This window comes from Leptodactylus fuscus, chromosome 11 (assembly GCF_031893055.1).
Source record: "Leptodactylus fuscus isolate aLepFus1 chromosome 11, aLepFus1.hap2, whole genome shotgun sequence".
In the NCBI taxonomy this organism is placed as follows: domain Eukaryota; kingdom Metazoa; phylum Chordata; class Amphibia; order Anura; family Leptodactylidae; genus Leptodactylus; species Leptodactylus fuscus.
This window is the reverse complement of record NC_134275.1, coordinates 85,605,076-85,630,703: the sequence shown is the minus strand read 5'-3', so window position 1 is coordinate 85,630,703 and position 25,628 is coordinate 85,605,076. Positions and strand designations below refer to the sequence as shown.

The 25,628-nt window shown below is 49.9% G+C and overlaps 2 protein-coding genes across 2 annotated transcripts; one reads left to right on the top strand and one right to left on the bottom strand.

The window, feature by feature from the left end:
• Window positions 1-9,381: 9,381 nt before the first annotated feature.
• On the bottom strand, window positions 9,382-11,850 carry LOC142184720 (E3 SUMO-protein ligase ZBED1-like). Its single transcript, XM_075259773.1, has 2 exons — window positions 11,819-11,850; window positions 9,382-11,357 (listed from the first exon to the last, which is right to left on the bottom strand). The coding sequence occupies exon 2, from the start codon at window positions 11,323-11,325 to the stop codon at window positions 9,382-9,384; it is 1,944 nt and encodes a 647-aa protein (XP_075115874.1). The 5' UTR covers window positions 11,326-11,357; window positions 11,819-11,850.
• Window positions 11,851-12,743: 893 nt separating this feature from the next.
• NAPA (NSF attachment protein alpha) lies at window positions 12,744-24,746 on the top strand. The gene is made up of 11 exons (XM_075260079.1): window positions 12,744-13,048; window positions 16,227-16,306; window positions 20,555-20,671; window positions 21,401-21,447; window positions 21,865-21,942; window positions 22,061-22,116; window positions 22,800-22,884; window positions 22,973-23,077; window positions 23,154-23,222; window positions 23,396-23,446; window positions 24,203-24,746. The coding sequence occupies exons 1-11, from the start codon at window positions 12,951-12,953 to the stop codon at window positions 24,302-24,304; spliced, it is 888 nt and encodes a 295-aa protein (XP_075116180.1). The 5' UTR covers window positions 12,744-12,950; the 3' UTR covers window positions 24,305-24,746.
• The last annotated feature ends 882 nt before the right edge of the window (window positions 24,747-25,628 follow it).

Genomic DNA, 25,628 nt, shown 5'->3' with positions numbered 1-25,628 from the left:
ATTAGGAGAAGAGGGTCCCTGTGTTCTGCCATTATCGGGCACTGATGGATACGGCGTATCTTCTGCCTCCTATTCATTTCAATGGGTGGAATCTGCCTGAGGAACCAGCAGGACACCTAGAAAAAAATCAGATGGGAGACGGATTTCACTTCAAAATCAGGGTCAAATTCCTGTGTGTGTGAAAATAAAAGCGCCTTTCACCATTGACGTGAATGGGAGATGGAACATGGAATCGATCCCCGTCCAATGAATTAGATTAGGCCCCATACAGCGCCGCTCATCTCCAATTCCCACAAACAAAAATATCTGCTTCAAGTTCCCAAAGTAGAAATTTTCGTCTTGACAAATTCAGCATCAAATTCCTCCATGTGAACGACCCCCTCCCCCCTTACAACATTGCTTGTTCTATGGGATGGTATCATTAACCCCAAGTCAAGGAAAAGCCACAAGAGTATTGGCCGGTCATATAGAGTTAACCCTTTATTGATCGGAGCCGCTGCAGGTGACTTGTATACACAGTAAGTTAATCTGCTGAGATCTTATTCCAGAAGATAATAAGAAACAATGAAAAGTAATTAAAACACATTTATTCGGATGAGTTTCCATTGTTTCTTCATCTGTGATAAGATGCTGCGGCAGGTTATCGGAATAACTCGGCTACATGTGAACTTAGGTTGTGAAATGAAAGCTTGACTGTCTATATTAGGAATAAGATCTCATCATATAGGTTCTGTTACAGGATCCTGGAGAGGGGGTCAGTAACTGGCAACACAAGCTGGAACCAATGTCACCTTCCATAGAGTCCGGGACCTGGACGACAGAGGACACGAGTGCAGGGCGGCTGCTGATCCCTGTGTCTGTGCCCGTCCCCAGGACACAGGACAAGGTGAGGATTTATAGGCCTAGGTCCTGATCGGTGCTGAAGGATCGCTTCCATATGTTCCTGATACATTTTGGGTCCTCCTGTCCTGTATTGACCTCCGCAGCTCTTACGTTTTAGGTCATTCAGAGAGAGAAAAAGAAAAGACCAGGCCTTAAGCCGTTATACATCCCCCCTCCAATGCTGGAGAAGATCTCGACCTCCTCCGGTTGCTTCCAGAGCAGTATCCGCGCCCCAAACTCTGTATACCACCACAATGGCCAGTGCCAGTATACACCTCCACCTATGCTGAGCTCCGTCCACCATGGTTCAGGTCTCTACATCAACACCAGCAGTGCCAAGTACCTGTGCCCGCGCCTCGATGGTGAGTTCTGTGTCATCCATGTACGTGTACGACATAAAAACCCAAATGTACTAAGGGATTTCTATAACCCAGCGTGCATTACACCCGCAGAGAAAGACAGCGAGGGGCTCATTCTAGACAACAGCGTGTTCGCCGTGCAGCCGTAAGTCCTCCATCTTGTGCAGTATCTGAGCTCACAGCCTTCTCCCTCCGCGGCTTTACATTGCGGATTTTCTCTCTTCAAGGCACATTAATATCGGAGATCAGTTCCAGGCGGTGATCCCCGAGTGCAGAGATCGCTCAGAACTAGGAGAAGACGAGAAGGCAGATCTGGTCTGGAGACCCCTTGTACTCACCGAAGAGAGTAAGAGGCCGAAGGGTGATGGGGATAGATGGGTTATGGCTGACCGGAGAGGGCTCAGGACAGCCAGAACATTAAAACCAGTAAGCTGCAGGGAATTACATTATCTTGTTAACATGACACTTGTCAGTGTGTCAAAGGGGTGGGGTATATTGTATATATTATACAAGTATATATCTTGTGGGCTTTATCCAATATAGAAGGTGTTAGCAACCTTCATGGCTGCTGTGAAACTACAACTCCCAGCATTCACGGCTGTTCTTGGAACTCCTATAGAAGAGAGTGGACTATGCTGGGGGGCGGAGTTAAGGTTCGGTGACCCCTGTAGTACCTGTAATATATTGTATGGGGGACAGTCCAGACCATGTGGGGGGAATCAGGGGGCATTATGCCCTGTGCAGAGGTTTTATATTGTGTGGGTGTCGGGGGCATCTTTCCTAGTTACACCCCTGCAGATCAGCATATAAGTGAGTTTTGCGGCTCCGTCACTGAATACCCCGCACAGCCCTGTATGTTGTATAGTCCTTGGTTTTGCAGCTCAGCCCCATTTATTTGAGTGACTGAGCTGCTGCTGTGACCCATGGACGTGAGACATCATTGGCACACGGAAGAGGCCGCAGTGCTTGGGAATGTCGCAGCTTCTGATCTTAGGGTTCTGGGTGGAGTTTTATTATTTTCACATGTTTGTCACCTTCCATCCATCTTGGTCTCCTCCATCTCTTGTTTCCTCAGTGTCCCATTTCCTAAATCTGGCCTGCTCTAATGCTGTACCCGGAGGAGGCTGTAACCTGGAGCTCGCTCTGCACTGTCTGCATTGTAGCCCGGGCAATGTTTTGGTGAGTCCATCAGTCTCAAACCTATTTTAGGACCAGGACGCACTTGGCATAGTCGCCAAAGGGGTAAATCTGCAGCATTAATGGACAAGCGGTGAAGGATCATCCCCTATACTGTACATTGCAGGGTGGCCGCCACAATGGGTGTACGCCCTGTATCATACGGCCATGTCACCCGAGTCTTAGAGTTTATAGGGAGTAGAGTCCAGTTATTTTACCTGAAATAAAGTGAATACCATGGAAAGAAATGAAGCCGTTTGTGATACGATAATTCCTAATAAATATTTGATTTTCTGCATCATCAATCCTACTACATCGGCTCATCGTCCTGTCTGTATGCCTTGCTTGGTTTTAGGAGGCGCTGGACATACTTCTAGATAAAGAACCTCAGACACTTCTTCCTGGGAGTCTCACAGATTATCACTATGCCGGTAAGAAGATCATAATCTTACTGCAGACGTATAGATACCGAGCATGGCGGGCGGGGGCACACAGAGGTCTTACCGGGGCACACAGAGGTCTTACCGGGGCACATAATGGCCTTACCGGGGCACACAGAGGTCTTACCGGGGCACACAGAGGTCTTACCGGGGCACATAATGGCCTTACTGGGGCACACAGAGGCCTTACTGGGGCACACAGAGGCCTTACTGGGGCACACAGAGGCCTTACTGGGGCACACAAGGTTCTTACTGGGGCACTCAAGGTTCTTACTGGGGCACACAGAGGTCTTACTGGGGCCCAAATCCGCATGTGCTGCTGAAATAAATGGAAGGACGTCCTTGGTACATCACATAGAAATGCATGGAGGAGAATATTTGTGGCATGTTGGTCTGTACAAGTAGATCAGATGGCATGGATCTTCTCCTGGGTATCGCTGTCCTATACATCCTACACACTGGCGACATTTCATGCAGACAATGGCTGCTGCCCACCTTTAGGTTTCTCAGTAATTTAGTTCCTGCCCCATGGCAATAATAGACAGACAGGTTGCTGGTAGAGATGAGCGAGTAGTATCCGATCGAATACCTCGCTCCCATAGGAATGCGTGTAAGCGGCCGATCACCAAGGGGTTAAGTGCAGTGAATATTCGATGCGCTTAACCCCTTGGTGTTTGGCCGCTTACACGCATTCCTATGGGAGTGAGGTATTCGCTGGGATACTGCTCGCTCATCTCCTGTTACAGTCATTATTATGTCGGTCTCAGATACCGTTGTGTCACCGGGTTAGAACCTGTGATATGAGCGATGTATTGGAGATATATATATATATATTGGGATATTGTGCCCCCACATAAGGACATAGGACACCTCTGGGGGGGGGGGGGGGGGGGCATTTTAACATTATTTCCTAACTGTGCAGGACATACAGGAACATCTTAGTAGAATTCGATGCTGATGTAACGCCGAGGCCTCACCTGTTGCAGAAACGCAGATTTTTTTCGTTGCAGATTTTGTTGCCTCATTTTGAGCCAAAGCCAAGGATGACAACAATAGGAATGGGAAATAGCAAGGAAGTTCTTACGCTTCTCCCTCCTGCTCCAAAACTGCACCAAAAAAATCTGCATTTCAGCAACACGGGCCTCAGTGAAATGCTGCGTATTACATTACCTGCAAAGTGGATGAGATTCGGACTAATCCCATCCACACAGTGCAGAGAAAAAGCTGCGTTTTCGAGAACGCTCCCATTTTTGAAAAGCGCAGCATGTAAGTTATACCTACGGAAGCACCAGTGTTTTCCATATAGGTATAATAGGGGCAGAAAGACCGCAGAGGAAAACTCAGACTGTCCGTGAAAATCGCTACGGAAAAAAAAAAAAATACATGTTATGTTTCCACCGCGGTCTTTTCTGCAGTGTGTCACTATGCGGGTCCTCGGCCTACAATGTGTGTTTGACACTCGCCCTTCCACAAGATATCTCTCTGACTGCTCAATGCCAGGACAGTCTGCTCTAGAACACATTTGCACACTGATATGTTGGTCGTTCTGCAGGTTCGGATCACTGGTCACTCACTGAGAAGTGCAGATTTAAGAACGCTTACCGTAAGCAGCGGAAGAATTTCTCCTATATACAGTCCATGGTAAGACAGCAAGCCCCTGGGCATTTACAAGCAAAAATGCAAAAACTTGTGCATTGGGGGCCCATGTCATGTGTCTGCTGCCCTTACAGGCCTCTTATCGAACCTGGTAGTAGTACACGACTGATTGATTAGAAAACAGGTCTGCTTTCCTTTAAATACAGCGCCACCCCTTGTCCACAGGATGTGTGCGGTACTACAGCCAAATCTCATTCATTGCAATGGAGCTGAACTGTAATGTCAGACCCAGCTGGTGAATAGAGTGGTGCCGATTCTGAAACACAGGAGCCATGTTTTAGTAATCTGTACCACCTATTAAAGGGGTATATTCCAGAATAATAAGCCAATTGGGGTCACAAATACTGTATGAATGGGGAGACCCCGCTGTTTTTGTTCCCTGTTATAAAGTAAGACTAAACACTGACTATATAGATCCCTAAGAAGAGCGTGCACCAGTGCGTGGAGTATTACTACACCTGGAAGAAGATCATCCACTTTGAGAGACACCAGACATCCCCTCCGGGACAAGCCCCGAGCACGGAGCAGAGACATGGCGGAGGAGGAAAGGTAAAGCAAGGGAAGATGGCGGCGCTCTGGTGGCCGCCCATTGTATGTAGTAATCCAACTATCCTCGTGTAAATAGCAACCTGACAGCGGAGGCAAAGCAAAAAGCAAGAAGACAGAAGCCAAGGAGAAGCCGCTCTACAGCCAGAATGGGACGGGAGACCCAGAGGAGTCTAGAAAATTTCCATGTCAAGAGTGCGACAGGTATTTACTTAGATCATGAGGTAGTTACTTATAAGCACCGGCCGCTCTCGCTCAGGAGAAGATCAGCCATGTTTTTACTTAGCACTGAGTGAATCACATAATATAGTTTTAAGCCCTATTCACACTGGTGCAGTTTCACCAGCACAGACGCTTATTTTTTTTAAGGGGGGTTCAGGCCCTGAGGTTCCCACCAACCTGCTAATGTGCTTGTTACACCTTCTGAAGACGACCTCACGTCTCAGCCTCCTGGCCAAGATCAAGTGCAGACTTTGTCCTTGGTCAGGGGGAGCGGTGCCCCATTATAGGGGAGAAACAGAACCACATGGAGGGTCAGGGCATCGGATCACTGCCACTAGAGCGTGAAAGGTGCTGGAGTGCCCCAGGGGACAATGACTTCTAGATAAGATAATCCTTTAAAGGGGTTCTATCAGCAAAATCATGCTGATAGAGCCCCACATATGCGTGAATAACCTTTAAAAAGGCTATTCAGGCACCGTAAAAGTTATATTAAACTACCCCCCAGTTTTAAAATAAAACCCTAAAACCCTGCTTGTAGAGGACCGCCATACTACAAGCCTGGGAAGAACGCCGACCTAACAAGCACTTCCACAGCTTTGTTCGGGGGTGGCAGGGATTTTTTAAAGGCCTCTCCAAGCTCAAAAATGTCAATAAAATGATTTTTCTTGTAGAGTGTTTGACAGAGTGAAGAGCCGAAACGCTCATATGAAGAAGCATCGAATGCAGGAAGAGAAGGAAAGAATCTTACTCTATAATTTAGCAAAGCAATGCCCTACTGAAGTGCTGCCAGAGTAGGGGCCTAGAGTTACAGGTTAAAGGGATCATCCATGTTTAGTTACACAGACACATTAGACAAGGTGGGAGTCTGGCTGGAGCAGGGTTAGGTCCACCCCGGGGTCCTTTGGTGTAGCCATATATTACAAGGCCATTGATACAATTGCATATCACTTGCAAAATCAAGCAAGATGCTGCGGCTCCCTGAGGCTTCAGAGGAAGAAATGGCCTGTGCAAGATAAGACGTTACTGAAATTGTCAACCAGGGGGAAAGCATCTTGGCTACGGAGCAGCCAGCAGACTCCCACCATTGCTGACCAGCACTTTGGGTCACTGTTTGAGGTATCGTTTATCTATGTTGTTTATTTCGTCTTCTTCCTGTGATTGTTCCTCATTTTCGGCTCTGCTGACCCAGCAGCTTTGTGTCCTGTATAACTGTCGAAAGCTGTGACAAGTACAAGAAGGCAAGGCTGGGTTTCATCTATTATGAGCGCCCCGGGCTCAGCATAGGAAATAACCTTTCTGTATTATAAGGCAGATTTCCTATGCGGAGCTCAAGACTCAGCAGCAGCCGGCAGTAATTCACTGCTCGCCAACATAACAGAAGCTTCTCCAGGGTTAGAAAACATGGCCGCCTTCTTCCAAAAACAGCATCACATCAGCCTAGAATTTGTGTTTGGTGTTACAACTCAACTCGTTCACTGAGGAGCAGACAAAATGGGGGGCGGGGGAATTCATTAAAGTTACACTTCAGTTTTCTGGCACAAATTTGAGACACGGCCATTTGTGCAAGTAAATTTGCAGCACTTTGTCAATTTTGCAACCAGTTTATCGCCTGGACCCAACAGATGTAATAATATAAAACGCCCCACCCCAAAATCTACACCCATGGTGGTGCCAGCACTAGGAGGCCAGAGCCACTTCTCCATTCTGAAGCATTTATCACCTGTGCCCCTACCACTAAGTGTCTGGGGAGATTAGATCCACTTACCTGATCCGGTGGATCCTTGATAATGGGTCTGGGGTTCTGGACTGGTCACATGACCAAAAGCAGCGCTCCAATCCCCTGATCTTACACTTGGTTTCCGATCACATCACCAGGCCAGACTTCCCAGATCTATCATCAACAACACATTGGATCTAAACTCCCTGGACAACCCCTTTAAGACAGCGCACAGTGAGCCAGTGTTAATAAATTCCCCTCATGTTTTTGGAAGAAAGCAGCGAGGTTAAGAATCCTGAAGATCTCTCCTTGGGGTCATTCAGTAGGAACCTTCTTTACTGTCCTGGTCATGTGATGATCACATAAGTGCACGGTAAGAAGCCCCTCACCCGCGCGCCCGTCACGTGAGCAGGACAGAGCAAACAGTGAAGGTTTCCGTGCAATGACAGCAAGCAGAGATCTTCAAACCACTTCAGCCTGTGGAGTAGAAAGAGTTCGCAAGAACATTTTTACAACTAAACTTGTTTTAGGTTCTTCCCTTTATAATCTGTTCAACGTTGTCTCATTTATGACATGTTCACACACAGCAGATGTGTCACAGAAAGTTCTAGAATCAGGGATATCAGTTCCACACAACAAGTGCACAAATAGAACAGGTGCAGAAATGTCTACAGCAACTCGCCTGGGAACTTGGCCCTGGACTAATGCCGACACACCAGGGAGCTGGTCACATTGAACGCGTCGTCTTGGCTGTAGAGAGCAGGTTATACAGTTTTGTGGCAATAGATTTGGCCCAACTTGTCATTTATAGAACGAAGATGCTGCTTGCCCTGGGCTTAGGAGTCCAGTAGGCGGTGCATAGCTGTCAGACATCGATTAGGACCGCCCACAAGACTCTTAAACCAATAGCAAGAAATGACAGGTGATGTCAAAACGTTTGGCACAGATTGCCCTGCTCTATAACCCGCTGCTTACAGAGGATCCTGCACGTACATAGAACAGCTCTAGTTATAGTTTCTGGTCACTTGGACTTCACAAATGTTCTTGGTTTTTTTGAACAATAAAGTTGTGGTTTTCAGGCTTGGGCTTCTCAAAAAACTGGAAAGACTCAGGAGAATCCTAGGAGACAAATATGCGGCAAGTGTCAGGCGTTACCCCAAGGCCGTATGGGAAATGCAACCCAGGCTTCGGCCTAGTCCACTAAATCGGTGGTGATAAGTGTTAGAGGGGGTTCTGGGATTTTATGCTAATGCCCCTTCCCCTTAGTCAGATCAGTGAGGTCCAAAATCAGATACCCTGACCCATCAGCGAACTAAGGGGCGAGTGCTGTGGCCTACACTCGCTATACACCATATTTGAGTGGAGTCGCAAAATACTTACCGCCTCCATCTTCATATTTTGCCTTGCTTTATTCTCAGGGAATCTCAAAGCACAGGGAGGGATGTGGAGTTGGGGGGTTAGTGGCTGCCATACAGGCGCTCATCCCATAAGGGGCAGGTGTTTGGACAGGGAGCCAATTTACCTATCACTATGTTTTTGGCATGTGGGAGGACCAGGAGGAAACCCATGCAAACACAAGAACATCCAAACGCCATGCAGATGTTACCCTTGGTCAACCCAGGACCCAGCGCTGCAGTGCTAACCACTGAGCCACCCGTACAAATACTTGAAGGGACAGGACAAGGAGCTTTGTAATGATCTTCTCACTCCTAAGTCAGTGACATAGGGACGTCTACACACCTGTCTGACCATGGCCGGCCACCATTTAGGAAGGAGCTGGAGCCCATCAGCTGCACAGGCCTGGACACATCTCTGGTCATAGCAGAGCGGCTGCGCCCGGTATATAATACTCTGCAACTACGACAGTCATATCATGTGCAGTAACCCAACCAGTCCCCCTGCAGCCTCCGCCTTACGTTACACTGACCCCAGGAAAGTCACTGTAGTAGCAAAATGAGTTTTATTACAAAAATTCTTTAAATAAGGTGTAATATATTACCAATCCGTTCTCGGGGAGGGGGGGGGTGCACTTTACATTCACTTATTAAAATTCAACTACAAAAAACCAAAACAAAGTAATGGAAAAAAAACAAAACGAGTGTACGTGAAGGAACGTTACAGATATTTACAGATTTACTCCCCGTGGTCCCTGATCTGGGAAATTGTGCCCATAAAGGTAAAAGCGGCCACGGCAGAGGTAAAGCGGCCAATAGCCATCAGATCCCGCCATAAAGTGAGAGAATCAGGTCACTATGGCGCCTACTCCACTCATTGTCCTCTGGTGTCCAGCCATAAGAGGTCCGTGGCCATTATAAAGGGTTTTGTGAGGGAAGAAGGTCATTGAGGATTGTGTTAGGGTCCCTTGAAGCCATATTGGTAACCCTCAGTCGTTACCCTTCAGGCTCCATTCTACCAAGTCCTTATTCTGATGTAAGAAAAGGATCTGGTTCATGTTCTTGGGTTCTAGAGCGGCTCGGCGCTTCTCTAGGGAGTCTAGTACAGGGCTGAAGGCGTGATCCGGCTTTATAGCAGTGGCCGGTATGACCAGATATTGCCGGGCTAGTCGGGCCAATGTAGGAAAGCGATGGCGATTACAGTTCCACCAGGCCAGAGGGTCCGTGCTACGTTTACAGACGGGTTCTACTATGTAGCTCTCCAGCTGCTGGTGGGCCTCCGGCATACTCTCGGTTGGATCTCTTCCAAGAAGAACGTCATAGACATTTTCAGGCACCGCAACGAGTCCCTTGTCCTTTTGGACGGGCAACTGAAGGGTCTCCTTAGAGTCCTCTAGGGCGCAGCTGCTTGGCATCCAGGAGTGGCGCGTGGAACAAGGCTCACACATCTGCGACAACATGTTTCTCACTATAAGATGCAGCTCTCCTCTGGCCCAAGGTTTAAGGAACCTCAACTCTTTGAAGCGAGGGTCCAGAAAGGAGGCAATGGCAGACGGGTTAGTTAGGAGTTTCCCCTCGTCCTGCATATCCCAATGTTGACAAATCTCAGCGCGTATCTGAGCGGCAGCAGCTTTAATACTACTACTGGTTCCCTCCGAGATCTGCCCGACTGTTGTGAAGATGCCATGTATACAGGGCATCAAGGACGAGATGGACGCATTCTGCTCCTCTTGTAGGAACGCTGTTGCAATCCATATAGTCTTCAACATGGGCACCAAGTCTTGCAACAACTTCCAGTGCTGGTCCGACAAGTTCTTAGCACCTTGTTCCTCCAAAATGGAAAGGATTGCCCACTTCAGGTCTAACAAGCTCTGACACATCTCTAAAGTGCTGATCCAGTATTGCTCCGTATCTACGACCAGTCTGGGCTTGTTCATGGCTTCCAGCTTGGCATTGAGGTAACAACTGGCCTTGAAGTCTTCTTGGAAGTAGCTCACCAACTCTCTGGCTGCACCCAAGGCTTCCTTCACTTCCTGGACCTGCAGCCCGGCTTGTACACACAGTTGTAGGAGGTGGGATGTGCAGCAGAGACTGGCCCACCCGTAAGTGTCCTTAAAAGATTGGGCATGAGCAGTCATGGAGGCCGATCGATCGTGTACGACACATGACACGAGGTTACTAGACAATCCAAACTCTGTCAGCACCGAGTACAGACGTTCCGTCAGGTTGTCGTCCGTCTTGTTTTGGGAAACGTGTTGAGTTTCCAGCAAGTACCTGCATAACCTCCAGTCATTGTCAATGACATTGGCAGTAATCGAGAGACAGGACTTCTTCGAATGGTCACTCCAACTTACGATGGAGAGGACAACAGAGAGGGCAGACTGAAGACAACACTTGAGTTGCTGCTTGACCACCGTGTATTTGTTCCACAACATATCAGCAAGTTGCGTTGCGGTTGGGAGATCTACATGAGGTTCCAGGTAGCTGAGGAGGAGCCCAAAGCCCTTCTCTTCAACTATGGATAGAGGATGAAGGTCTCGGCAGATCATCTCCAGTACCAGGCTGGCAATCACCTGTGGCCGGGATTCTGTAACGGATGGGCAGAGGCTGTTTCCCGGGACTGCTGGCCGTAACCTCTTCACTGCCCCCTCTTGTTCGGGGTAATCCAGCTCAGGCTGCTCCTTAGTTGGAGGGATGCCGATACTCCGCAGGCTGTGTCTCCTCACCAGGTGCTCCCTCATCATGGTGGTACCGGAATGGAAAGAGAACTGTTTCCTGCAAACCTTACACTCCACGTAAGCGTCGCCCAGCTTGGTGTAGTAGTTCCACACCTTGGACTTACAGTGTTCCACAGACAGGCTGGAGGACGTCATCTCCAGAGCAGAAACCTTATCTCGCTTCCGGCGTGTTGTGGTCCCCAAACTAGAGGCCATCTTATAGGTGCAGTTTCCAATTGAGATTTTTTCTGGGGAAACAAATGAGAAGCCGGTTAATATTATGAGCGTGGTACGATGGGTTACCAGCCAGTGCCACGGGGATATGGTAATCACTGCCGAGATGCCAGGCCTACCGTTACCTACAGATATTATAGGGGAGCCCCAGTATGAAAGGGAGTTAGAGGCCTGGTGGATGGGACATCATCAACAGCCCTATAGGCCCTCAGATAAAGGACAGGGTCAGGTATATGGGCTGCAGACAAACATCAATGGTACCCCCATCCAAAAGCCGATCCCCCCTTACCACATGCTGTAACCTACACCCTTATTAAAGAGGTTTTCTGATTTATTGACTACATGCCCCAGCACAGCAGAGGAGGTGACCCATCCCCCACTGTATTAGGGCACACGTCTAGGTTATGCATCATTGGGTAATAAGAGCCCTATAGGCCCAGTATCTGTTCCTCCATGTCCTCCCCCTGGCACTCACTGCATTAGATCTGTGCTCATGGCGAATCCCCTCCCCTCTGTGCAGTTATATGGAAGACCTGGAAAGACACAAGGATTTTATGTGGAAGGTTTTTTTTGCCAGAAGACAATTAAAGGAGAGTTCCCCTAATAGACATGTACAGACCCCCCCCCCCAATAGACATGTACAGACCCCCCCAGATATGGGCTCCATGTCTAGAATGGGAATCTCTCTGCAAGTCATATTCTGTGTGTTTGATCGGTAGGACATGGAGCGGCGCTATGGAGGGTGCAGCAGTACCCCAGACGCTGCCCCATGTCTTACACTGCAGCTCTATGCTTCATCCCCAGGCTACTCCATGCTTTACACTGCAGCTCTATGCTTCATCCCCGGGCTCCTCCATGCTTTACACTGCAGCTCTATTCATCCCCAGGCTCCTCCATGCTTTACACTGCAGCTCTATGCTTCATCCCCGGGCTCCTCCATGCTTTACACTGCAGCTCTATTCATCCCCAGGCTCCTCCATGCTTTACACTGCAACTGCAGTATTTCTCCCCAGGCTCCTCCATGCTTTACACTGAAAGCTGAGATCTCCCTCCTACAGGCTCAGGTCTGTTTGTCCTCTATGCTTTACACTGCAGCTGTACTTGCACGAGCCGACCACAACCTTCCCTGGACATCACCCCATAGAGAATGACTTCTAGTAACATTGATAGTAACCCGCTATTACATATATATATATATATATATATATATATACACACACACACACACACACACAGAGGCTATGACCTGATCTCACCAGCTCTGCCGCCTCCTGCTTACACCGCACCTGCACTCACCTCCCGGCACCCGCTACCTGCACACTCGGCGGGGAATTTAAACCTGTCACGTGACCTGCGGATCAGCTGATCGGTGTTGTGACGGATGTGATGTAGGCTCGGGTCACGTGACGCAGTGTGGGCGGAAGTGGCGCTGTGTCCGCGGTGGAGGCTGAGCCATCCCCGTCACTGAGCTGTCTGCGGGCAGAGACTCCATCACCGCCTCCCGGAGCTCCTCTCTGGGATTGTCCCTGGTTGTAGCCCCCGGCCCCCGCCGCTTTACCTCCCGTCATCCTCGGCCTGTCCTGGTACTGCCAGCCCGGTGATCTGCTATGGATAACTCCGGGAAGGAGAAGGAGGCCATGCAGCTGCTGGCCGAGGCCGATAAGAAAGTCAAGTCTTCCCAGTCCTTCTTCTCCGGGCTCTTCGGGTGAGTCTGACACATGACAGGATCTGATCAGCACGGGAGCGCCGGGAAGATGTCATCGTGTGATCGATCAGACCGACATCTGCCGGGGAAATCTGTGCGATCTGCTTCCCATAGCAACCAATCACATCACTGCTCTCTGGTTATGGGAGAATGAAAGCTGCAACCTGATTGGTGGCCGTCATGGGCTGATAGTAACCAATCACATCACTGCTTTCTTTTTCCATCCTCTAATAATCAAATGAGAGCTGGAATCTGATTGGTGCCTCGCTGTCATGTGTTTGCTTAGAAGGAATTCCATTGGTTGTCCAAAGCCATTTTCCCCATCCTTGTCTGGAGTCTGGTTGCTATGGGCAGCCCCTTTTTTTGTTCCGGTCTCTCGTACCATTTAGGCCGTGTTCACATTTGTGCGGAGTCTCCATAAAAAGTGCTGCAAGGCCGCCTTCTCTGTCCGGTGACCCCAATGGCTCCCGTTATAGTCGGGGTGTCCCTCGCGCTTTATTCTCACGGTCTGGTTTTCCCGTTTTCTGACGAATCAGAAGAAACCATTCCCCTGCGCAGATGTGACGTCGCTTCAGATTCCAATGGCAGACGCTTATAAGATAAGATAATCCTATAATAATCCCACAGTGGGGAAATGATGACAAACAGAAGAGATTTAGCCTTGGGCTTTGGCTGTGACTGGAGATGGCGGCTCTACCCTGCGCCTAATACAAGTGTAACCCATAGTGTGCCGCAGCTGTGACTAGAAATTGTGCTTCCAGCACACGAAGGGTTACAGACATTACTGGAGGAGTCTCGGCCATCTATGGTCACATGACGGGAGCCATGACTAAGGTCACGTGTAGTCCTAGCCTAAGGGTGAGTTCACACAGGAAGCTGGTGCTGATTCCTGGCAGGTTTCCCCTTAAAATCAGCCCCAAATATCGCCCTGAACCTGAAGACTGACAGGACACGGGAAATACAAGAATCCCCTCCAGATTCTGCATCTGAGCCTGCACAGGGCCGGAACGTGAGGCGGATAGCGGCTTTCTATTCATCCTGACTGCAGACCCTAATCCGAGGCCGAGGGGAGGTGACGAAACCTAAAACCCAGTGTAACTCCCCTCTCCTCATAACTGAGATGAAATGCCCCATTCATTGTGATCTTTGGTTTAGACCCGGCCCTGTTGGGCTACACTGTAACATTGGCTGCACCGTGACCCCCCCCCCTAATGTAAGTGCAGCCCCCTTTTTCGTGCAGTAATATCTGATGGTCTGTAAGTCACATCTCGGCGCTCGCTTGTGTCCAGCCTAAATCCTGGGCTCTCCCCTGGGCGTTTGCTGCGCGGTATCAGCCTGAGCTCGCGGCTGTTTTGGCTGTCCTAGTGTTTGTAGCAAACAGTCTGGTGTGTACAGGTCTATAGCCTACAGCTCTCATACACTGGCAGCCATTACACTGGACCTCAGCAGCCAATCAGAATCCAGTTTTCTCTCTCGCAGCACAGGTTACATAAGACACCTGATTGGTTGCTGTGAGGCCCCATGTGATGTCATTCTGCTGCCAGAGCAGCGGACAGGAAGAGTTGTCATGTGAACATGGGCGAGGAAGCGCTTGGTAACTCGTAGACCCGGGATATAACTCAGATTTATTTAAGTTATTACAAATCCCCCTGACAGGAAGTGTTGTAGGAGGGTCCTTGGCCACTTTCTATCCAGATTTCTTGAACCTTTCTCTTTGCGGCATTTCCAGGGTTTTGCCAAAATTAGCAGAGGGGTGAAAGTGGGAACAGGGTGTTGTTTTGTCCCTGACTGTTCCACTATTGTGACTATGATGGGGATGATTTTTTTGCCATTTCTCTGCTTGTTGTCAGTGAACCCTGATCATGTCCAAGTGACCCAGGTCCTGAGATTGTGGTTTTTAGGATTTTTTTTTTTTTTTTTTTTTTTTACATTTTTTATGTAGATAGTGAGCCCCCTATAGGGATATATGATACAGAGATCACAATGTACATTTTTCCCTATCAGTATGTCTTTGTAGAATGGGAGGAAATCCACACAAACACGGGGAGAACATACAAACTCCTTGCAGATGTGGTTCCTGGCGGGATTCGAACCCAGGACTCCAGTGCTGCAGTGCGAACCACTGAGCCACCGTGTTGTCCCAAGTCCTGAGATTGTTCCTCCTGTCATGTAACAAGGTGTTCGGGTGACTCGATCAGGACAGGTTTTGGCCATTGATTGACAATAAGTGGAGATTTTGGAAATAAAATCACAATGGGGGGGGGGATTTATTAAGAGAGACATTGCATGTGCCACAGATAATTCCTTCCCCGCACTGCTGCTGGATGAGCCAGAATTATTAGCACACTCCAGCGTCTTTATAATTTTGGCGCACACCATGATCGGCGCCGGGCAGGACCAGCATAGATCTCTGCTATCGTTTGTGTAAGTGATAGTAAATCTGATGTTGAGGCCACTCCGTGTCCTGGGGTAATAAAATCTCTATTATTGGGGTAACACGGTGGCTCAGTGGTTAAGCACAGTAGCCTTGCAGCGCTGGAGTCCTGGGTTTGAATCTCGCCAGGAACAGCATCTGCAAGGAGTTTGTATGTTCTCCCCGTGTTTGTGTGGATTTCCTCCCATTCTACAAAGACAAACTGATAGGGAATAAATGTACGGTGTGATCCCTCTATCATATATCCCTATAGGGGGCTCATAATCTACATAAAAAAAAAATCTCTATTATTCTCCCCATGTGGTATTAATGTTCTGGCTGATCGGGGCGTCCGGCTCTTTGTCAGTCTCCCACAGACGTCTCCGCTAGAATAGTAAATGTTCCTCCAGTTTCCATGACAATGCACAAAGCAAGATATCAAAATGTCTGCACCAGAATAAGCAAAGAAGAGGGGCCGAGGTGGATGTGACGGCAGAATAATCCGGAAACCTTGTGACCTGTACCAGGGCTGGGGCGTCGGGGGTCAGAAAAAAGTGACCGACTCCGGCGTCAGTATAGAATAATTCCGTATAATAGTCATGTGATCTGTATAAAAACCGACATCTTATGGATATATTACTTATACCCTTTGTATATGACCCCGCTGATCGGATCCCTGTCCTGACTCCCCCGTTTATAGGATTCTTGTCCTGACTCCCCTCCCCCATTGATCGGCTTCTTACCCTGCTGTGATTGGTTTTTCAGGGGCTCATCGAAGGTGGAAGAAGCTTGTGAACTTTATGCTCGAGCCGCCAACATGTTCAAGATGGTGAAGAATTGGAGCGGTAAGTCTGCGGATTCAGAGAAAGTGAAATCTTCGGGCAGATTTTAGGAATAAACTGTGAAAACCCCTTTAATTCTAATTAACAATCGCTTAGAGTAATTACTACTTCTATAAGTATATAATGTGTATGTAATACAGTTCTCTATAATGTAACATGGAGGCCTGGGCTGATGCCATCCTGCAGCACAACCTCCATATTCTAATAGTGGCCCCACATTGATCCTGTAACCTGCTATCGGAGCGCTCTGTGAGTGTCTCGCTATCTGAGCGCTCTGTGAGTGTCTCGCTATCTGAGCGCTCTGTGAGTTTCTCGCTATCTGAGCGCTCTGTGAGTGTCTCGCTATTTGAGCGCTCTGTGAGTGTCTCGCTATTTGAGCGCTCTGTGAGTGTCTCGCTATTTGAGCGCTCTGTGAGTGTCTCGCTATCTCAGCGCTCTGTGAGTGTCTCGCTATCTCAGCGCTCTGTGAGTGTCTCGCTATCTCAGCGCTCTGTGAGTGTCTCGTTATCTGAGCGCTCTGTGAGTGTCTCGCTATCGGAGCGCTCTGTGAGTGTCTCGCTATCGGAGCGCTCTGCGAGTGTCTCGCTATCGGAGCGCTCTGCGAGTGTCTCGCTATCGGAGCGCTCTGCGAGTGTCTCGCTATCGGAGCGCTCTGCGAGTGTCTCGCTATCGGAGCGCTCTGCGAGTGTCTCGCTATCGGAGCGCTCTGCGAGTGTCTCGCTATCGGAGCGCTCTGCGAGTGTCTTGCTATCGGAGCGCTCTGCGAGTGTCTCGCTATCGGAGCGCTCTGCGAGTGTCTCGCTATCGGAGCGCTCTGCGAGTGTCTCGCTATCTGAGCGCTCTGCGAGTGTCTCGCTATCTGAGCGCTCTGTGAGTGTCTCGCTATCGGAGCGCTCTGTGAGTGTCTCGCTATCTGAGCGCTCTGTGAGTGTCTCGCTATCTGAGCGCTCTGTGAGTGTCTCGCTATCTCAGCGCTCTGTGAGTGTCTCGCTATCTGAGCGCTCTGTGAGTGTCTCGCTATCTCAGCGCTCTGTGAGTGTCTCGTTATCTGAGCGCTCTGTGAGTGTCTCGCTATCTCAGCGCTCTGTGAGTGTCTCGCTATCTGAGCGCTCTGTGAGTGTCTCGCTATCTCAGCGCTCTGTGAGTGTCTCGCTATCTCAGCGCTCTGTGAGTGTCTCGCTATCTCAGCGCTCTGTGAGTGTCTCGCTATCTGAGCGCTCTGTGAGTGTCTCGCTATCTCAGCGCTCTGTGAGTGTCTCGTTATCTGAGCGCTCTGTGAGTGTCTCGTTATCTGAGCGCTCTGTGAGTGTCTCGCTATCTCAGCGCTCTGTGAGTGTCTCGCTATCTCAGCGCTCTGTGAGTGTCTCGCTATCTGAGCGCTCTGTGAGTGTCTCGCTATCTCAGCGCTCTGTGAGTGTCTCGCTATCTCAGCGCTCTGTGAGTGTCTCGCTATCTGAGCGCTCTGTGAGTGTCTCGCTATCTCAGCGCTCTGTGAGTGTCTCGCTATCTCAGCGCTCTGTGAGTGTCTCGCTATCTGAGCGCTCTGTGAGTGTCTCGCTATCTGAGCGCTCTGTGAGTTTCTCGCTATCTGAGCGCTCTGTGAGTTTCTCGCTATCTGAGCGCTCTGTGAGTTTCTCGCTATCTGAGCGCTCTGTGAGTGTCTCGCTATCTGAGCGCTCTGTGAGTTTCTCGCTATCTGAGCGCTCTGTGAGTGTCTCGCTATCTGAGCGCTCTGTGAGTTTCTCGCTATCTGAGCGCTCTGTGAGTTTCTCGCTATCTGAGCGCTCTGTGAGTGTCTCGCTATCTGAGCGCTCTGTGAGTTTCTCGCTATCTGAGCGCTCTGTGAGTGTCTCGCTATTTGAGCGCTCTGTGAGTGTCTCGCTATCTCAGCGCTCTGTGAGTGTCTCGCTATCTCAGCGCTCTGTGAGTGTCTCGCTATCTCAGCGCTCTGTGAGTGTCTCGTTATCTGAGCGCTCTGTGAGTGTCTCGCTATCGGAGCGCTCTGTGAGTGTCTCGCTATCGGAGCGCTCTGTGAGTGTCTCGCTATTGGAGCGCTCTGCGAGTGTCTCGCTATCGGAGCGCTCTGCGAGTGTCTCGCTATCGGAGCGCTCTGCGAGTGTCTCGCTATCGGAGCGCTCTGCGAGTGTCTCGCTATCGGAGCGCTCTGCGAGTGTCTCGCTATCGGAGCGCTCTGCGAGTGTCTCGCTATCGGAGCGCTCTGCGAGTGTCTCGCTATCGGAGCGCTCTGCGAGTGTCTCGCTATCGGAGCGCTCTGCGAGTGTCTCGCTATCGGAGCGCTCTGCGAGTGTCTCGCTATCGGAGCGCTCTGCGAGTGTCTCGCTATCGGAGCGCTCTGCGAGTGTCTCGCTATCGGAGCGCTCTGCGAGTGTCTCGCTATCTGAGCGCTCTGTGAGTGTCTCGCTATCTGAGCGCTCTGTGAGTGTCTCGCTATCTGAGCGCTCTGTGAGTGTCTCGCTATCTGAGCGCTCTGTGAGTGTCTCGCTATCTGAGCGCTCTGTGAGTGTCTCGCTATCTGAGCGCTCTGTGAGTGTCTCGTTATCTGAGCGCTCTGTGAGTGTCTCGCTATCTCAGCGCTCTGTGAGTGTCTCGTTATCTCAGCGCTCTGTGAGTGTCTCGCTATCTCAGCGCTCTGTGAGTGTCTCGCTATCTGAGCGCTCTGTGAGTGTCTCGCTATCTGAGCGCTCTGTGAGTGTCTCGCTATCTGAGCGCTCTGTGAGTGTCTCGCTATCTGAGCGCTCTGTGAGTGTCTCGCTATCTGAGCGCTCTGTGAGTGTCTCGTTATCTGAGCGCTCTGTGAGTGTCTCTCTATCTCAGCGCTCTGTGAGTGTCTCGTTATCTCAGCGCTCTGTGAGTGTCTCGCTATCTCAGCGCTCTGTGAGTGTCTCGCTATCGGAGCGCACTGTGAGTTTCTCGCTATCTGAGCGCTCTGTGAGTGTCTCGTTATCGGAGCGCTCTGTGTCTCGCTATCTGAGCGCTCTGTGAGTGTCTCGCTATCTGAGCGCTCTGTGAGTGTCTCGCTATCTCAGCGCTCTGTGAGTGTCTCGCTATCTGAGCGCTCTGTGAGTGTCTCGCTATCTGAGCGCTCTGTGAGTGTCTCGTTATCTGAGCGCTCTGTGAGTGTCTCGCTATCTCAGCGCTCTGTGAGTGTCTCGCTATCTCAGCGCTCTGTGAGTGTCTCGCTATCTCAGCGCTCTGTGAGTGTCTCGCTATCTCAGCGCTCTGTGAGTGTCTCGTTATCGGAGCGCTCTGTGTCTCGCTATCTGAGCGCTCTGTGAGTGTCTCGCTATCTGAGCGCTCTGTGAGTGTCTCGCTATCTGAGCGCTCTATGAGTGTCTCGCTATCTGAGCGCTCTGTGAGTGTCTCGCTATCTCAGCGCTCTGTGAGTGTCTCGTTATCTGAGCGCTCTGTGAGTGTCTCGCTATCTCAGCGCTCTGTGAGTGTCTCGTTATCGGAGCGCTCTGTGAGTGTCTCGCTATCTGAGCGCTCTGTGAGTGTCTCGCTATCTGAGCGCTCTGTGAGTGTCTCGCTATCTCAGCGCTCTGTGAGTGTCTCGTTATCTGAGCGCTCTGTGAGTGTCTCGCTATCTCAGCGCTCTGTGAGTGTCTCGTTATCGGAGCGCTCTGTGAGTGTCTCGCTATCTGAGCGCTCTGTGAGTGTCTCGCTATCTGAGCGCTCTGTGAGTGTCTCGCTATCTGAGCGCTCTGTGAGTGTCTCGCTATCTCAGCGCTCTGTGAGTGTCTCGTTATCTGAGCGCTCTGTGAGTGTCTCGCTATCTCAGCGCTCTGTGAGTGTCTCGTTATCGGAGCGCTCTGTGAGTGTCTCGCTATCTCAGCGCTCTGTGAGTGTCTCGCTATCTCAGCGCTCTGTGAGTGTCTCGTTATCGGAGCGCTCTGTGAGTGTCTCGCTATCTGAGCGCTCTGTGAGTGTCTCGCTATCTGAGCGCTCTGTGAGTGTCTCGCTATCTCAGCGCTCTGTGAGTGTCTCGTTATCTGAGCGCTCTGTGAGTGTCTCGCTATCTCAGCGCTCTGTGAGTGTCTCGTTATCGGAGCGCTCTGTGAGTGTCTCGCTATCTGAGCGCTCTGTGAGTGTCTCGCTATCTGAGCGCTCTGTGAGTGTCTCGCTATCTCAGCGCTCTGTGAGTGTCTCGTTATCTGAGCGCTCTGTGAGTGTCTCGCTATCTCAGCGCTCTGTGAGTGTCTCGTTATCTGACGTCTCGCTCTTCTCTCCTAGCCGCAGGCAATGCGTTCTGCCAGGCCGCCCAGCTCCATCTCCAGGTCCAAAGCAAGCACGACGCCGCCACTAACTTTGTGGATGCCGGAAATGCTTTTAAGAAGGCCGACCCTCAAGGTAAGAAAGCTGCGAAGGTGGCGGAGACGTAAAGTGACATTCACAGCTCGGGGGCTACAGAATGGCTGGCGCTATTGGAAACAGACACCCTAAGCTCTGCCGCCCGCTGTCAGACATGTGACCTGCTCTGTAGGGAGGAGCTGATCCTGATTGGGGGAGACACAGGGGTGACTGGAGAGGAACAGGTGAGAGGTCACAGCTGGGGGCGACATTTGGAGTCCTGACGAAGAGCTCAAGAGGTTAAATATTAACAAAAAGGAACTGCTAGATTAACAAGAAGTGACGGTGCGGCCTCTTCTGTAGTCAGCGGCGTCTTATCTGGTCACTACGATTTTTCGGTTGAGGCCGGTCACAGGATTTACACAAGAACTAAAACAGCAATTAATTGCAAGGAAGACGCGCACGATCAGATATAGGGGACAATCCATAGTATAAGTGCTCAGCACAGTGAACCCCAATACTCGCTCACCTGGCCAGCACATGGGGGTGCTATGCACACGGCGGATCACAGACAACATACATGTACGGCAGAATTACATTTACCAGTAAAGGGTTAATCCCACGAGGGCTCTGCTTCTATATGGGGAAGGTGGAGCGAAGTCTATGGATGGAGACTGTAGTCACTGATATACTCTGAGGGTCAGACACGGAGCGGACGTCTGATTCACTTCACACATGATCTTATCTGATATCTGATCATCACATGCCGCACTTATCTGTGTCTTACAGAGGCCATCAACTGTCTACTGCGGGCCATAGAAATCTACACTGACATGGTGAGTCCCGGCCCCCGGCTTGTGTGTGCGGAGCCTCCATTATGTGAGCAATACTAATGTTGTGTATGTGAGAGACGAGAATAGAAGGACAGCTTGTTGTATCTCTGCCGTATACCATCTGGGCGTAGATACAGCCGCCAACACTTCTACTGAGCGGAGGCGTCTGCGGACAGCAAGACTGCAGATTATAACGCGGCACGGCCTGACCACAGAGATCTGCCTGTGTGTGGAGTCTGTCATTCCATGGAAGCTGCAGACAAAATGGCCTAAACTGCCTGTCTATTGTATGGCCGGCTTAAAGGGATCGTCCACTTTTTTAATATTAGGTTGGAAATTCTGTGCCAGTCATGTCCGTGTAGATCTAGACTTTCCACTCACTCCATACATCATGACTGACTTTGTTCTTGTTCTTCTCAGGGGAGATTCACCATCGCAGCCAAACATCACATATCCATAGCCGAGATCTACGAGTCCGAGCTGGTGGACATAGAGAAGGTTTGTCACTAACACGGCCACATTGTCCCCGTCCTCTACCCTCCTGGTTATTCTGGGAACAGGAGGAATAACTGAGGACCCCAAAGCCTCATCTCTTGTGTCACTTGTGTGTTTCCAGGCAATCGCTCACTATGAGCAGGCAGCAGATTACTACAAGGGAGAGGAATCCAACAGGTAAGTGGTGTTATATGGCCCCGCCCTGACTGAGCGCGCTCACACTTATGGTGTGTCAGTTCATGGAGCCGTCTCGCATCCAGAAAACAGTCATTGCTAAAACCAGCATTTGGGATAATGAACCCCTTCCAGCACATAAAGCCCCCCCCCCCCCCTTACATCTGGACAGCTTTATCCCAGCTAAATTGACTTTAAGGGGTTAAATTTATCACCAATCGGGAGTGTCTGATCAGTCGGGGATGTGACCTTAGGACTCCCACTGATTCTGTGTCCCTGATTGAATGGCGCAGTGGTCGGACACATCTGCCATCTCTTCATTCAGACTCTGAGACTTCTCTTCATCTGACCCATGGATATGTTTGACCACTGCCCCATTCACACAGGAGACACGAGACCCCTGCACTTGGGATTAGTGGGTGTCCCAGCAGTCAGACCCCTCTGATCAATACTTAGGCCGGGGCCCCACTGCACTGCAGCAAAAAACACTGCGCTTTACAGCACCTGCAAAGTGAATGGGATTCAGGCTAATGATAGGTCATCCACTGATAAGCCTGGAAAACCCCTTTAACATTAACCCTGTGGATAGGTGATCTATTTCAATCTTGTAACGCCCCCTGATCTCTATAGTCTTGGTGTATACACTTCTTTGCATTATGACATTTCTTGTATTTTTTTGCTCACAGTTCTGCCAACAAATGTCTGCTGAAAGTCGCCACTTACGCAGCTCAGCTGGAGCAATACCCCAAAGCAGTAGAAATCTATGAGCAGGTAGATGTGTACCCCCTGACCTCAGCCATCGCCCCGGTTATAGGACGCATCAGGCGCCGCTTCTGACCTTGTCCCTTGTACATCTTAGGTTGGCACCAACGCGATGGACAGCCCTCTGCTGAAGTACAGTGCCAAGGAGTATTTCTTCAAAGCCGCCCTCTGCCATTTCTGCATCGATATGTACAACGCTAAGGTAATGGCCCGGTGCTGGGGATTGTACAATGGGCTGCCGGGTGTCTGAATTACTGACCTGCGTGTTTGTGTCACAGCTGGCTGTCCAGAAATACGAGGAGATGTTCCCGGCGTTCTCCGATTCCAGAGAGTGTAAACTTGTTAAGGTAAATCTATAATCCTACTCGGGATGGGCAAAAGAATTGGAGATGGGAAGTGAGAAGCTTTGTCCAGTATTAGCCCAGTTGGTTCAGAGCCGCGGCTCCTTCCAGGGTGCAGTGTAGCTTTGGAGAACATCTGAGCAATCTCTAAGGATAACCATCTGTTCCATCATTCACAGAAACTTCTAGAAGCCCACGAAGAACAGAATGTGGACAACTATACAGACGCAGTAAGTGTCAGGCCGAGTGTACATGTATATATTGGAGGTATAAAGGTGGATTATTCCTGACCATTGCTCTGATGTGTCGCTGTCCGGGCCCATAGTCACATACAGAACCCACTGAATGTAATTGTAACCTATATCACGTTGTGGAGGCGACTGTATAGAGAAGGCTCTTTCTGCATAGTTAAAGTAAATATATACTGGTGTAGGCCCAACGGACACTTGTAAGTATACACTGGGGCATGCACCCCTGCCCACGTACACTCCCTTTAAGAATAAGTATCACTAGGATTGACCTTGTTTATTTTGGGCATTTAGATACCCCCTAACAGAATCTGTATCCAGGGCATAGATATGGGGTGACACCCTTAGTAGTGGTCTGACACCTGAAATACCCACAAGTCAGCTTAGTGAACAGACTGTGGTGCGGACAAGTGCTGGGACTTATTCCCTTCAGCAGAAGCTCTGTCTCATGTAAGTGAATGGGGCTGAGCTGCAATACCAAGCACAGGCCCTGCGATATGATGTGGCTGCTCACCCAGCCGGTCTGTGGTGGTCTCAGGTGTCAGATCCCACCGCTCACATAATGATGACCTATCCTATGGATGGAGGATCAGTCTGTAAGTCCTGGAGAGCCCCTTTAAGGCTGGTATCCACTACCTAATATACTGAAGTAGCCGCATGATCGCACTTGCGCAGTCATCGCTCGGTTTACGCTTCCATAATCTGCAGTCTCGTCTCACCCGTCTTATCGTCCAACAGGTAAAAGAGTTTGACTCCATCTCGCGCCTGGACCAGTGGCTCACTACAATGCTGCTGCGCATCAAGAAGACCATTAAAGGAGAAGAAGAGGATTTGCGTTAACGCTGCGATATTTGCTCTCCTTCCCCATTAGCCGGAGCCCACGTCAGGAATTTTTAGGGTGTCATGGGGGAAGGGAGGGACTTTGCTAATGCCCATTTCCATAATTGAGATAAACGTCTTACTGAGCACAAGATCCCTGTTGACTCTTGTTATCCGCTGACTACACAGACTGGACGCAGCCTCCCTGTGTGAACACCTCTATACACACACGCAGGCTGCGGTCACTGTGTGTAGTCGCTGGACGCCCCAGATATAGTATACAGAACCGCAGCTGGGCATTGTGCACGTTTTTAGCTGCTAAGGTAAACACCCTTGTCCCCTTAGGTGGGCTTTTTCCTCTGCTGTCGCATCTTGACAGTATATTTGTGCAATCCTCGCTTTTGGGGTGACAGGCTCAGTCGTTGTACCACTGCATGGATCTTAGGGGGGCATGAATGGGGGGGGGGGGGGACAAAACTGAGTCTGAAGAGTCCTAATCCTGTCCTCGCTATATCCCATACACCGATAATATCATTTTCCTTTTAAAGATATCAATATTTGCAGCTTGACCAAATATTGGGGTTGTATGAATTTTAGTTCTGGGCTAGCCATGACTGTAGGGTTCATGTGGTCAATGCCCCACTGAACCTTATAGGCCTGTACAGAGTATATAAAAAATGCAAAAAATTCTATATATACATAATCTATTCATATCTAATACAAGCTGCACACTATAGACTTGGCACAACTCTTGAGAATCGGGTCCAGATACAAGACATTCTGAGTTTCCTTGCTTTTCGTATGACCTAGCTGATGTCTGAGTACGAGGCCCTTGTCTACGGGTGACACCAACCCAACTGGAAAGGGCTCCATTGGACAAGGCTTGGCCTTGCTGTACCCGCCCCGAGGCGGCTCCTTTATTTCGCCTAGCGCTGTAGATGTGCGTATTTATCAGCATTCTCATAGGCAGGTTCATTTATGTTCATTTTCTTTGTCTCGTCTTGTGAGCCATCTCATGGATATTGCAGCTGAGCCCGTGTTTAATAAAGCAAGTGGGATGTGACATAAATGTGGAGCCCGGGTCTTCAGTATCGCACACATCACGAATGTTACACGTAGTGAAGGCAGATAGTCTATGGGACGTGGCAGGAGCTTTGGTCAGTGAGGGCTGAGACCCCGAATAATTGGTGAAGGAAAGGGGCAGCAGAGCTCCGCGGAGGGATGAGACCCTGTATTTTAGCTCATTCTTGCAGAGGTGAGGTTAGTCATATCCAGAAATCTTGTGTGTACAGAGCTCGACTAGTGTATGAGAACAAGGCCGGACACAGACTAGGCCGCGCGCCCT